General features: G+C 49.9%; 1 protein-coding gene across 1 annotated transcript in view; it reads left to right on the forward strand.

Annotated features, from left to right (window-relative positions):
• MYO7B (myosin VIIB) overlaps positions 1-13373 on the forward strand; it is a 94401-nt gene that overhangs the window by 76083 nt on the left and 4945 nt on the right. Inside the window, exons 39-44 of the mRNA XM_050965249.1 lie at positions 3606-3761; positions 8591-8696; positions 9154-9267; positions 10423-10510; positions 11691-11797; positions 12126-12311. Coding sequence (XP_050821206.1) covers positions 3606-3761; positions 8591-8696; positions 9154-9267; positions 10423-10510; positions 11691-11797; positions 12126-12311 — 757 coding nt within the window. The remainder of the gene's footprint in view (positions 1-3605; positions 3762-8590; positions 8697-9153; positions 9268-10422; positions 10511-11690; positions 11798-12125; positions 12312-13373) is intronic.

Here is a 13373-nt window from a genome sequence, read left to right on the forward strand (position 1 = left end):
CTCAGTGCTGGCTATGTAGCTGTGAATGGAGATACAATCCTATAGGTGTGTGCCTTTATAACCGTTATATTAGGGGATAGGTTGTCCCACTCCACCTTCCCATCCAGCCCCCCACCAAGTTTAGCTTCCCTGCTGTAAAGGTCATGTTAGCACACGGTTGTCACTAGATCTTCTGTTGGCTTCTCCTCATTCTGATTGTTATGTATTACTTTACAGTGCCTTGCAGAATAGATGGGTCCCTGCCCAAAGAGCTTGCAGTGGAGTCTCAGGCAGGACTCGGGGCAACAAGACAGCAGAGTGAGGCCAGGTGGGAAGGATGGGTCACAGCAGGAAGGTTATGTCATGCTGACTCACTTCGTGGAGTCAGGACAGAACTGGGTCCTTAAGGAGTGCGGGGATGTGAATGAGGAGAGGTCTCCCGGTCCAGGGAGGATATTCCATGTGCAGGGAGCTGCAGGAAACAAAGTATGGAGAAGTCTGTGCAACAAAGCAGCAAGAGATGCACTGAGTCTGGCATTGTTAGCAGAGCAAGGTGGGCAGAGGCAATACACTTGGGCTGGGGCCAGACTGTCAAGAGAGCTCAGCTTCTATTTAGGCATCAGAGTTAGTGGCTAGTGTTTTCCAAAGAGATCTACATGGTGAGCAGCTGGGGCTGGAGCAGGTTTGAGAACAAGGCCCCATGAGATGTGAAAGCAGTCCCCAAGCATAAGACCCAGCAACTTCCTGTCCCAGAGAAATGCTCAGGAGGCTGTTGTGTAAAACAAATCAACAAGGTTAATACATGTGAGAGCAGCACATTCTGTTACATCATTGCTATTGTTTCCTCTAGTAGCAATCATCAATAATGGGTCAGAATCACCCTCCAGTGTGATAAGTGGAATGTACGAACATAGGCAAGAATAACCATTTCAGAACAAACATCTACACAGCATGTACTTGAGATGGTTCGCTATCTTGGGGCAGGGATTTGCTTACACCTCATTGTCATGTAAATAGCTTGTAAATCTAAACTGTTTCTAGGTTAATATTTGGCCTCACCGTTGTAGACATTGGTGACATTCCATGGATCACAGCCAGTACCACAGTGTTGTAATTTCTAGAACTGCAGGCTATCAAGACAACACATTACACCTACCATCATAGACCCTGCACCATGGCAGTCCATCCAGGCAGGCTGGGCACAGCTCCCTTCAGAGCTCATTGGTGCCACTTTGAACACTGCTCATAAGGATTTAAGAATTACACAAGGCATAATGATCAAACCAGATCACTTTGGAAGGGAGCAGGGCAGCATGATCTGGTGGTTAGAGGATGAAACGGGCAGGCAGGAGTTCTAGATTCTCTTCTTGACTGCATCTGGCTTGCTGTGTGACACTGAGCAAGTCTCTGAATCAAGATGTGCCTCAGTTTCCCCATCTTTAAAATTGTAAATAGTTACTTATTTCTCAGGGGTGTCATATGGCTCAATCTCATAGAAAGGATTGCTATAGAAGTGCAAAATATTATTATTATTTCACCAACAAACAGGGTTTGCCAGCCTGCAGTGTTGCATCAGTGCACCAATCAGAATTGAATCTTCCATCTGGCCATGTGCTATACCATGATGGTGCTGCAAGTGGAATGGTGGTGTATTTTGCATATAAATAGCTGTGTAATGGTGTAGGAGTGTCTGGCTGTCTCTGCCTGTCAATCTCAGAAGAAGATCACACCCCCTCACTCTCAGGTCCCTCTCTAGGCAAGGATTACTGGGGGATTAGCAGTCTCTAAACTCCTGGCCCTCTAGGCAGGGCCAAGTGGCTGGTAGTCCAGGGCCCTGGCTGCAGGCAGAGCACAGCGCCACACAGCCCAGGGGCTCACGCAGACAGCAGACAAACGCAGGCCTCTTGACCTAAGGTGGGGAGGCTGCCACCCCAGGGGTGGGGTTCTAGGGGATAGGGGACCCTTGACCCACCCTACTCCACCAGGTCCCAGCCAAGGGTCTGCCACTGGGTCAGTGGGGATCCTACCACAACACGCTGACCAGTACTTAGGCAACACCACAACCAGAGTACAGTCTGGTGTCCCTGAGCTACTTCCTACACTCCCCTCGTGCTGTACCTGTGTCTTGGGGTTGTCCTGGAAGCCCCAGCAACTCCTCAGGGTCCCTGGCATAAGGTAGCTGTGGCAGCTCCTCCGCATCCTCAGTGCTGTCAAGGTCTCTGTTGGGCTTGAGCCCCAGCAGCAGGCAAGAGGCATCCATCTCCTCCAGTGGCTCCGGCTAACTGAGCTAGAGAGCCTGCCCTTTATACTTCCTGTCCCGCCCCTCTGCTTTTGGTGACGTAGTTGTGGGTGTCCTGGCTCCATCCATGAGGGAATGGGCAGTGGGCCTTCCTTGGCAATCTCGAAGGCCACACTCTCTCACTACAAATGGTATTAATGCAGGATTTCTAATTATGATACCAGTGCAGTTCCTCCTTCATTCCACCACGTTAGCCCTAGCTATTATCCACGGTGTCACTGTGGTAGAAATAAGCAATCCCTGGAACAGCAAGGGAAGCAAATGTTGTATCCTTCCAGACTGGTGCACTATGGACCAAATTCTGCCCTCATTTACATGGGTGTAAATTCAGAAACACTCATCACTGAAGAGCCTCCAGATTTATAGTGGTGTAGCTGCAATCAAAATCTGGCCCTCAGAAAAGTGACTGTGTAAAAAGGATCAAATCGACTTCCTTCACTGACCAAACTGGCTCATGACTCTTAGCAGTTCAGAGCCATCACTGTGACTGGAACTGGAATCTGTTCTGTTTCTGGCCTCATCAACAGAGTGCCAGCTGCAGAACCATTATTACTGGTGATGCTGTACAAGCCAGAAGACACCAGAGTGACTAACAGTTTGCAGGGCTGGAGGTTAGATAGACAGTACGTAAATTGAGCAAATTTGATTGAGAGGCACTGGGAGATGATAATTATTGAACCTCACCATGCCATTGATGCTGTCCCTTTTCAGAGTAGAAATGTATGTTCAGAAAAATCAACCGCAAAGCGAGCGCCTGCAGAAGTGCTGGAACAATTCGTACGGTGGGGGTGCTGAGAGCTGTTGAACCAAACTGCAAACCCTGCATATGAAAATAACTGCTTCAAGCCAGGGGCTTCAAGCTGCAGTACCCCTAGTTCCAGCACCTGTTTGTGCTTGTGTTATGGGCAATGGGGCGCAGTTGGCAGAAGATGAATGCAAATAATGTGCTACAAAAAATATTTAACATGGTCCAAATAAATGTGAGTTGGTAGCAGTTGGACAGGAGCACCCAACTGCTTTGCAGGAGAGAGCCCCAGGGATTCAGCTGCCAGGATAGTCTTAAAGCTGGAGCTCATTCTTATTCATGAGATTTGCAACTGTCATGAATAATTCATTAGCCTGGATTTAGCATGATCTTCTCTGCCATTGTACAGTACTAGCCTGCTGGGTTCTGCATGCCGGCTCTGATGATTGGCTCCTCTCACTGAGAGTGACACAGTGCTCTATTGTGGGGCCATATTTCTACACAGGGCTTCTCTTCTCTGTAGCTGTTGCATGGTTTGAGGAGGATCATTCAGGCACTAGCTGTGCTGTTTTGTGTTTGCAGGTACAGTGTGAACAGTGGCTGGCAGTTACTCTGGCTCTGCACTGGCCTGTTCCCTCCCAGCAAATCACTGCTGAAACATGCCCAGAAGTTCATCGAGACTCGTCAGAAAGAGACCCTGGCTTTGGACTGCAGCCGGAGAATTCAGAGGATAATGAGGTAATGAATTGCCAAGCACAAGAGTTCAAAAATCATGAGTCAGGGCCCCAAACATCCTGAGATAGGGTTAAAAATCATAAGCGGGGTTTTTTTTTTTAAAAATGACAATTTTGAGTGTTTTCTTTGCCTTCTGAATTCAGAGCCATTAGGGAACACTCTGGTCACATTCACAACCATGAGGGCTAGACACTTTTAAATTGAAGCTGAGATGCTCACAGAATTACATAATTCCAGGAGCTGGGGCTTTATGAAAAATACCAAATATTGTGAGACTTGTGATAAAATTGCAAGAGTGGACAACACTGAGATTCCCTTTTAGGATTCCCTGGATCATACAGAAATCACCAGGTTTCTCTTTCCCCTTCAGCTGCAAATGAGGGTGTGTTTTTTGATTCTGTGGTATCCGGACAGTAAACTCAGTGTATGCCCCCCTCCTCATCTGCAGGTAAAATGTTGGGTTAAATTCACTGATGGAGTCACACAGTGTGTAAATATGGCTCTGTGAACCAGAACCATGCTGAGAAGAGTAGCAGCATCTGAGTGGGGCCCCATGCAGCACACATCCTGCTCAATAGAGATGCCGGATGCACCAGTATCTTTCACCTTGCCACTGCCTGGTCATCTACACCAATGCAATCCTCATTCTCACTGGGTTGCGTTACAGTTACACCCATTCTGCACTGGTCTGAGTGACATGGGCGCAGAGCAATGGGGTATCAGGCTCATAATACCTCTGGTGTACGGAGGGGGCAGGTTGCTTCGGTGTACAGCAAGTACAGAAATCCTGCTCTGCAGCCAAAAGCTGATGCATTGTGAGAGGGAAGCAGGGCTATGATCATGCCCTGCTTCACCCTGACATGCACCCTTTTTAGCAGCACTGTTGTCAGCATTGGTCTGCTTCCCTTATCGCCTCAGAGCACTAGCAACCCCCTGGGGACTGCTGTGTGTGCATGCATCTGTCCTCTGCAGCTGAGCCCCTCAAAAAAACCACAGGAGCTGAGAGCAAAGCCCAGATACAACAAGCGGGAGGGACTGAAATCCTCTTTTGGTTGGTGTCATGAACGTGACAAGGGCCTGTCATGGAAACTGAAGTGGCTGGTGGGATCATGTGAGTTGAGGGGGAAGGTCTCACTGGTTTTCTCCAGAGCTGCTCCGAGTTACCTGACCTGGCACCTGGCACTGCAGCGAGCTGGTGCTGTGGCATCAGGGTCAATCAGATCTGCGGCTTGACACGTCCATGTCATATGAACATATGTAAGTTTAATTGCCACACTCTCTGGAGTGGCTCATGACCGTGAGTGCCTGCCTAAGGGCAGACTGTCTAAAGCAGGGTAGACGCTCCAATTTGATGTGATGTTTTGTAATTAGATTACACCAAGCCAGTAACAAATGTGAACTCCTAGGTCACTATAACAGTCTTACCAAGGAGTCACAAACAGGCCCCGGAGATTCTCCAGTCTGTCTTGCCACCCAGACAAATTTGACTTAGTGATAATGGTCACTTACACCAAAAAAAATCACACCACATTCAGGTTGTTTCCAGTCCCACTGACCTTAGATCAACTGGCACCTAAATCCTACACCAAAGAGAACGTCTGTAGCCAATCCTGTAATAAACTAACTAAAGGGTTATTAACCGGGAAAAAGAAATGAGTTATTTACAGGTTAAAGCAAGCAAACATATACACACCAATGAGTTACTGTCTAAATCCTAAGCGGGCCAGAGTTGTAGTAACCTGTCAATTCAAAGTATCTTTCAGGGCAGACCCAAGACACAGCCTTGGGGAGCTCTGGCTTCAGTTTAGAGTCTCTGGCCCTGTCAGTACTCAAACAGCCAAAAAGATGGAAAATTTTTCTGTGACTTTATTTCCTTCATTCAGCTCCCAAGTCCACAGGATGAGCGTCCAAGCAGGTAGCATTTCCCAGGTGTGATAGGGCCATTGACCAACCCTTTGCACTGCATGCTCCTGGATGACCCATCTGATTTTGACAGTCCTTCTAGCTGGGCAGCAAGGAGAAAGGGGTTCACAAGCTCAGGGCAAATATTTTCAAAGTTATAACACATTTCCCTATACCACAGAATACTGACATTGCAAGTGAGATTAATGCATGCTGCAACTTACAAGCATTTCATAGAGTCTGAACACTAACTACATTCTTATAAGACTAATATCTATTTTGAGCAAAACTAACATATACGTGAACGAGGCTGGTCTCCAGCTATGAGTTGTTAGTTCTTAGTGAACGGCTGCAGCCTGGGCAAGAGCTGGTGCCTGGCCTGCCAGTGTCAGCTTCCCCCTTTCCTGGCTGGTGTGAGATCCTAACACTCTCCAGCCCCAGTTCATCCTGACCCTGGTTGTTAACAGCTGCTTGTTCCAAAGAGACTTTCTTCCCGACCGTTTCTCCCTGCAGATCTTCCAGCTCGTCTTCCCCCCCGTCTCTAGGAGTGGGCCCCGTGTCTAGTCCCTTCCCCCTGCCTTCTCTGGCCCAGACTCGGTCGGAATGCTAACGTGGCTGCTTTGCCCGCTCCCAGTGAGTGGCATTGTACAATTAGGGGAAATGCTGCTGCAAAGTGAATTTGCCTTTAGCTTTACTGACCAACACCAGGGCAGGAAAGCTGTTCACTGCCTTATCTTCTGAGGGGACTGAAAGTCTCCTGCCTCCCCCCAGAGTGTGCCATCCTTCCACGGGGCACTGCTCAGCTTGACAGAGTTTCTTTAGCCGGGAAAAGCAGCTTTCTATTAAATGAAGACGGCCTTCATGAAGTTGCCGAGAGTGGGGGGGGGGGTACCAGAGCATCTATGTTTCAGAGGCTGTTTCTTCTCCTGCTGTTAAAGATGGCCAGACACTTCCTCCCTCGCCATGGCCTGTCTGCTCTGTCAGTGCTGATTCTTCTCCCACCAGCCCATGGGGAAGGTGAGCTTCCTAAGACTCCCCTAAACTCTGGGGAGGGGGAGCCAAGCTGGGCTTCTGGGACTATCTCTGGTCCTCCAGGGCAGCATCTTCTTGCCATGGCTCCTGGGTGGGGAAAACCAGCGCCGGCATCCCAGCAGGTGCTCAGGGTACCTTTCCTCCCCACCTAGGGTTACCATACGTCCAGGTTTTCCCAGACATTGCCTCTTGTTTGATCCTCCACACTCTGTCCCAGTGGATTTTTCAAATAAGAAGTAATATCCGGGTGTTTTGGGGAGCAGACCTGGTCAATCCTGATTGGTCCCTCCCCTTCATCCGCAACTGAGGGTCCCTTGCAGCTGCCAGATCCCATCCACCCAGGCTCCAGTTCTCAGCAGGGAGATGCTAACTGATGGCTGGTGCTGCATCCTGGGTCTGCACCAGCTGCCCTGCCACCATGACCGACAGTGATGCTGCCCCACCACCTTGAGAGAGGCCCCAGATACCCCCTCCCAGTACTCATACAGAACCGCTCCAGCACCTCCCCAAATACCTCCTCCAGCACCCCCCTAAGTACTCCTCCCAGTACTCTCACATACCCCTCCAGCACCTCATAGGTACTCACCCCAGTACTCACACATAACCCCTCCAGCATCTCCCCAGGTACCCCTCCCAGTACCCACACATACCCCTCCAGCACTCCCCACATACCTCCTCCAGCATCTCCTGGGGTATCCCCCCTGCCAGGTACCCCTCCCAGTACTCACATATACCCCTCCAGCACCCCCCCTCTCCCTTCTGCTCCAGCAGTGTCCTCTTTTTGGGATCCTGAACCATGGTACCTCTTTCCCCATCCCTTAGGTCCCTAGGGAGGGGAGATTTCCTAGATCAGGGTGCAGGGAGAAGTGGCCCTTGTAGCTCAGACCAATGTTGCTGCTGCGGCTCCTCTTCCTCGTGCTGCTGCTGTCTGGACCCTAAGCCAGGCGAGAATGACTGAATCCTGGTGAGCTGAATGGGCTCAGATGGCTGGCTCGTATCAACAGCTGTGCTGTTAAACAAATGTTAGGTTTGGTTTTCCCCTCCTTAACTGAAATTCACATTTTACTAAATTAGAAGAAATGAGGTTTTAAAAACACTAAAATAACTCCGTTCGCTGGGTCAGAGACCAGGCCAAATTCTTCTCTTAGTCATTGTGGATCCCCTCATCCCACACTTCCTCATTGATCTGGCTGGCCACAGCAAGCCTGGTCTTCCCCACTTCTCCCCACTACCTGAGCTACTCCACAAAGTGCAGGAAACAGAGAAAATAGCAGCACCCTAAAGTAATGGGCTAGCTTTGTCCCTGCTGTGCCTCTGTTGAGGTCTGAACTGAGTCAGACCCAGCTCCCCTTACCTTAAAGTGTAGCTCTACCTGCAGTGTGACTGTGAAATTGGCATCGTGGAATACTCTTCCACACCAACCCTGCTCAGTGACAGGGAAAAACATAATGCTTCTAACAGCCCTTCCAAGCTGTGGGCTTACTGGCACCTGCATCGTCAGCTGTATTAAAGATTCTGCATTGGAATCTCAGTTAAATTCTTTTGACAATGCATGAAGCGGAATAGAATCTCTCTCTCTCTCACCATCGTCTCGCAAACAGGAGGAAAAAATTACGTTAGCCATTGAAGACAGGAGCTACGATGCCGAATACAAATGCCATTTTTATCTAGCCACTTTGCAGAGTACAATGGTTTTTTAATGGATGCTCCAATCAACCTGCACATCCTTGCTCTGTTAATATATTTAACATGCGTTAGGGCCAGAGGTGCAGAGTGAAACTCTCCTTTCCCAAAGCCAGAGTGCTGTTGTCTCTGCTTCAGTTTAATCTTACTCTGCAGATCCCCAGGGGGATGAGTGAATGTCCTGCTCTGAAGTGCTTTGGGTTCTTGTTTTCCAGGAGCGGCTCTCGGAAGTGGGCTCCCCATAATGTGGAGGTGGAGGCCATCCAGCAGAACATCACCAAGATCTCACACAAGATTTGCTTCCCTAACAATACAGAGCAGGTGAGAACTCCCTCTTTTTCCCACCCTTGACTTATTTGATTCATGTTGGGCCACATTTCAATGGAGTATGGTGCTGCTGTGTGCAGAACAGTGGCTGAATCAGACTCTTCATTTGGTTCATAAGATCTACCTAGACCAGTGGTGGACAACCTGTGGCCCACGGGCCGCACGCAGCCCGTCAGGGTAATCCGCTGCTCCCATTGGCTGGGAACAGCAAACGGCAGCCACTGGGAGTTGCAGGGAGTGGCGGGGGGCTGTGCCTGCGGATGGTAAGTCAATATAAACAAGCTGTCTCACAGCCTGCCAGCGGATTACCCTGATGGCCTAAGGGCTGTAGGTTGCCCACCACTGACCTAGACCCATGGAGAGTTCTGAATTGTCAGCGCAGCTGAATCTGTTGCCTCTAAGCACCCGTTTCTTCCTAGTGCATTCCATCAGGGCCTCTGTTATGTTTTAGGTGTTTGAGGTGGGAACAAACACCAGAATTCGGAACCTGTGTCAGACCATTGCCTCCAAACTGCAGCTGAGCTCCTGGGAAGGATTCAGCCTCTTTGTCAAGATCGCAGACAAGGTAACTCTGCTCATGTGTGCTAGGATGGAGCATGGCAGGGAAGCCTGACCTATGAGGAAAAGTTAAAAAGACTGGGCATGTTTAGTCTGGAGAGAAGAGGATGGAGGAGGGAGCTGATAAGTCATCAAATATGTTAAGGGCTGTTATACAGAGGACGGTTATCAGTTGTTCTCCATGTCCACTGAAGGTAGGAGTAGTAGCAATGGGTTTACTCTGCAGCAAGGGAGATTTAGGTTAGATATTAGGAAAAACTCTCTAACTATAAGAATAGTTAAGCACTAGAATAGGTTTCCAAGAGAGATTGTGGAATTCCCCCATCACTGGAGGTTTAAGAACAGGTTGAACAAACACCTATCAGGGATGGTCTAGGTTTACTTGATCCTTGAAGGCCTTCCGAGGTCCCTTCCAGCCTTATGTTTCCATGACTCCATGAAGGTGCAAGGTGGTTTAGGACCTGTGGTCTCTGAGGGGAACATCCCTATGTGAAGAGGAGTAGTTGGGAACAGCAGAGGAGAACATTGAGGGCCACACTCCTGTATTGGGAGGAGAAAGACCACTTACTGCACACTGCTCTGTTCAGATCCTTTTCATGCTTAGGGTCAGACCCTGCGAGGTGTTGGCCTGTAACTCCAGTTGGCTTCCATAGTGATGGTGGGTGCTCAATACCGCCCTTGAATTAGCTCATCCCCCAAAAGCCTCTCTGGCTCAAGCTAAAGCCAGGCTGTTGGTGCTGGCAGTCCAGCAGATCTTCCCTCTCCTTCTGGTGCCATTTAATCTTTGTGCACCAGGAACAACAGATAGTCTGCAAAGCGCTGAGCTCCAGGGGAGAGGAGCCCTATATCTGCCAATATTGCAGCAGCAGGAGCTGGCGGAGAACAGGGTAGGCAGCTTCCATCTGTGTTAAGGGCAAGCAGCCAGGTTGGAGGGAAGAAAAGAATAAACAGAGTAAAACTCCAGTGAGAGAAGGACATTTCCATTAGCCTTCCCCCTACTCCCCCCCAAAATGTCTCCTCATTTCCCTTTGCCTCTGATCCTTCCCCTCCATGCCTGTGCTTTCACTGTCTGTACAGTTGGCAGGGACAGTTCAGGCCATACTGACCTTCACCGTCTCTGGGTGATGCAATTTCCTTCCTCCCATTGCTCTGCATCTTGCAGGTGATCAGTCAGAATGAGGCCGACTACTTCTTTGACTCCTTACGGCAGGTTACTGACTGGACTCGGAAGAACAAGCCAGGGAAAGATGGTAAGGAAAGGGATCTACTCTTGGTGGCTGTGTTAATCTGTAGCAGAGCAGTGGGTGAAAAGCAGGATCTATTCATCCTTTGTGAATGTCTGATTGGTGTGCTGGTAAAACCCATTTCTGGTGTGGTGTTCGTGTGCATCATTGATGTCGCTTGCCATGGTACTAGGAACCAGCTGACCTGGGGCGGCCAGGACAGGGCTGTTAAAGACACTGGAACTGGTCTGTATATGGGTAATGGTGGCTGACTTTGATACCTTTGAGTTTCTCCATCTGTAATGTGCTGACTCATGGATCTGATGATTGCAAGTTACAGTCTGGGACTCGTGCATCGCCAGACCCAATGTCACCAGCTGCACACATCAGATATTACACAGGCTCTCAATATTCAATTCCTTGCTTCATTAGCAGCTTGTTACATTGATTATTCTGGCATCCAGTTTAATATCTGAGCCCATGTTATCTTGTTGTATTGTTTAGGGAAAGAACTTATGGGGTTAAATCTGATTATAATTCTCCCCCTCCCACACTTAAACTTGTAGTTCTAAATTTGGGTTGAACTTAAATTCCACCCACTTTTCTTTCTAATTTCTCCAAAGAACTGAGGTCAAAATTGCCACATGGGCCACTGACTCAGTTGCTTGTTTGGAGATACCTGGGGCCCCATTGTCTGGAGCGCTGAGCAGCCAAGCCTGTCAACTTGGAGTTACCAGGAGATGTGCCTGCTAGCACTTGGAACATCAGGCCAGAGGGGTCAAATACAGGCACCTAACATCAGCATCTCCTCTCACAAAGCAGCTGCCAGTGAATGCTTGGTAGGAGAGGTGACAGGAATTGCTCACTGTGATGGGTTAGGATCCAGACATAATACACACAGCCAAGGAGCTCTGCCATTTCTTGCCACTCCACGAAGCACTGTACACGTGGGACCGTCATTCCCTTCTCTCCATTGCATCAGCTCGCTTCCATTGTAAAACTACAGCGACTGACAGTAACAATAGTGCAGGCTTCATTTGCCAGTATCTTTAACATTATTTCTAAAAATAAACCTACAAAGTACAGTAGCCCGGAGCCATGTGGACCCATCAGAACTGACCTCAGGGGACAGAGGCATTGACGCAAAAGGGCTACAGTTCCTTTGAGGATGACCGGGGGAGCACTGACAATGTTGTTGTTCCCATAGGGGTTGCTGTGGCTGTGACTTACCAGGTGTACTTCATGAGGAAGCTATGGCTGACTGTAATGCCCGGGAAAGACCTGAAGGCTGACTCCATCTTTCATTACCACCAGGTAACTACGTCTCCAGGGAATGGCCAGAAAGGGAACTGATGTCATGCAGTGTGATCAGGGCGATATCGTGGAGAAACTGATCCCGCCGGAGTATTTATTTCTCCAGCTCAGACAGGGCAGCCACCATCATGGCTCCAGTGGCACACACAGATTTTAAAACACATACTAATCAATTTGGCATCTGTCAAATATAAATTTACCCTTCAGGGCTGGCCTGTTCTGGGGGCTTGATCTGCAAGGCCTGCATCTCCATTTCACAGTCTCTGCCTGGCTTGGCCTGTATTGGCTCCAGACCATTCTGCACAGATTCACCGCTTATGCCTTCCAGGAGCTGCCCAAGTATCTACGAGGATATCACAAGTGCTCCAAAGAGGAAGCTGTCCAGATAGCAGGGCTGATTTATAAGGTCCATTTTGACAAGGACCGATCGCAGCAGGCAGCCATCCCCAAGATGCTGAAGGAGTTGGTGCCAGACAATCTGATCCGAGCGATGGCTCCGGAGGAATGGAAGAAGGTAAAAGGCCCTACACCTGTGCTGGAGGCAGCCAGCCGGTCCTGCTCCTCACACTGCCGTGGCTACTCTTGTACACGCCCAGCTCGCGGAGAGCGAGCACCAGGATGGCTCCTCCAGCTGGTAGTCAGGCTGCCAGCTCAAAGTGCAGCCACCGTAGCCTGTTCCTGCTTATTGCCAGATTTTGCATCCTCTAAATAATTCTCCAACATGTGCCTGTGTCCCCAGAGCTGTTAAGCTGAGCTGTGCAGTCCTCTCAGAGACCACCCCCGACACAGGCGCCGACTCCATAGGTGCTCCATAGGCACCCACCGGCAGCTCCCCCCCCCCCCAGCTCACCTCTGTCTCCACTCCACCTCCTCCCCTGAGTGGGCCACCATGTCCTGCTTCTCCCCCCTCTCTTCCAGCACTTGCGCTGCGAAGCAGCTGTTTCGTGCTGTAAGCCGGGGAGGGGAGGGAGAGCGGGAGGAACGTGTCCCACTTGGGGAAGAGACAGGGCCAGGACGGGGATTTGGGAAGGGATCCAATAGGGGCAGGGTGGGGACGGAGTCGGGGATGGGGGCACGAGCACCCACCAGCACCAACAAAAGTTGGTGCCTGTGACCCCAGACCTCTCCATTTTCCGTGTCTACCACGGCTGGATGGACGGACAGACGGACACTCAGTTAGGAAATGTCATTAGATTTGAGGATTAACTTCATCCACATCAAAGCCAGTTCACATAATCAGCCTTTCATGGGTAGCCAGTTATCATGTAGCCACCAGAGGCAGTAGACACACCTCTACGAAATTCATAACAGACAGGACAAAGACCCCTCAGCCCCACCAGGCAGAGAGAAGGGTTGGATGGCTGCTTGGCAGGGAATCAGAGGGTGTGTGCATTGACAAGAGGTGCCAGGGCACAGCTTGTCCTACCCATTTGTATAGGACAGGTGAGACCTGCTCATGGAGGCAACAGTTCCCCTGTGTTTGACTCCCACCTGACTCTGCCACCCCCTCTGGGGCATCTGCTTCTGCAGGGTCTCATCCAGCCCCCTGAAGAGAGGACAGACAGGAACTGCTGGG

This window comes from Gopherus flavomarginatus, chromosome 8 (genome assembly GCF_025201925.1).
Source record: "Gopherus flavomarginatus isolate rGopFla2 chromosome 8, rGopFla2.mat.asm, whole genome shotgun sequence".
Classification (NCBI taxonomy): Eukaryota; Metazoa; Chordata; order Testudines; family Testudinidae; genus Gopherus; species Gopherus flavomarginatus.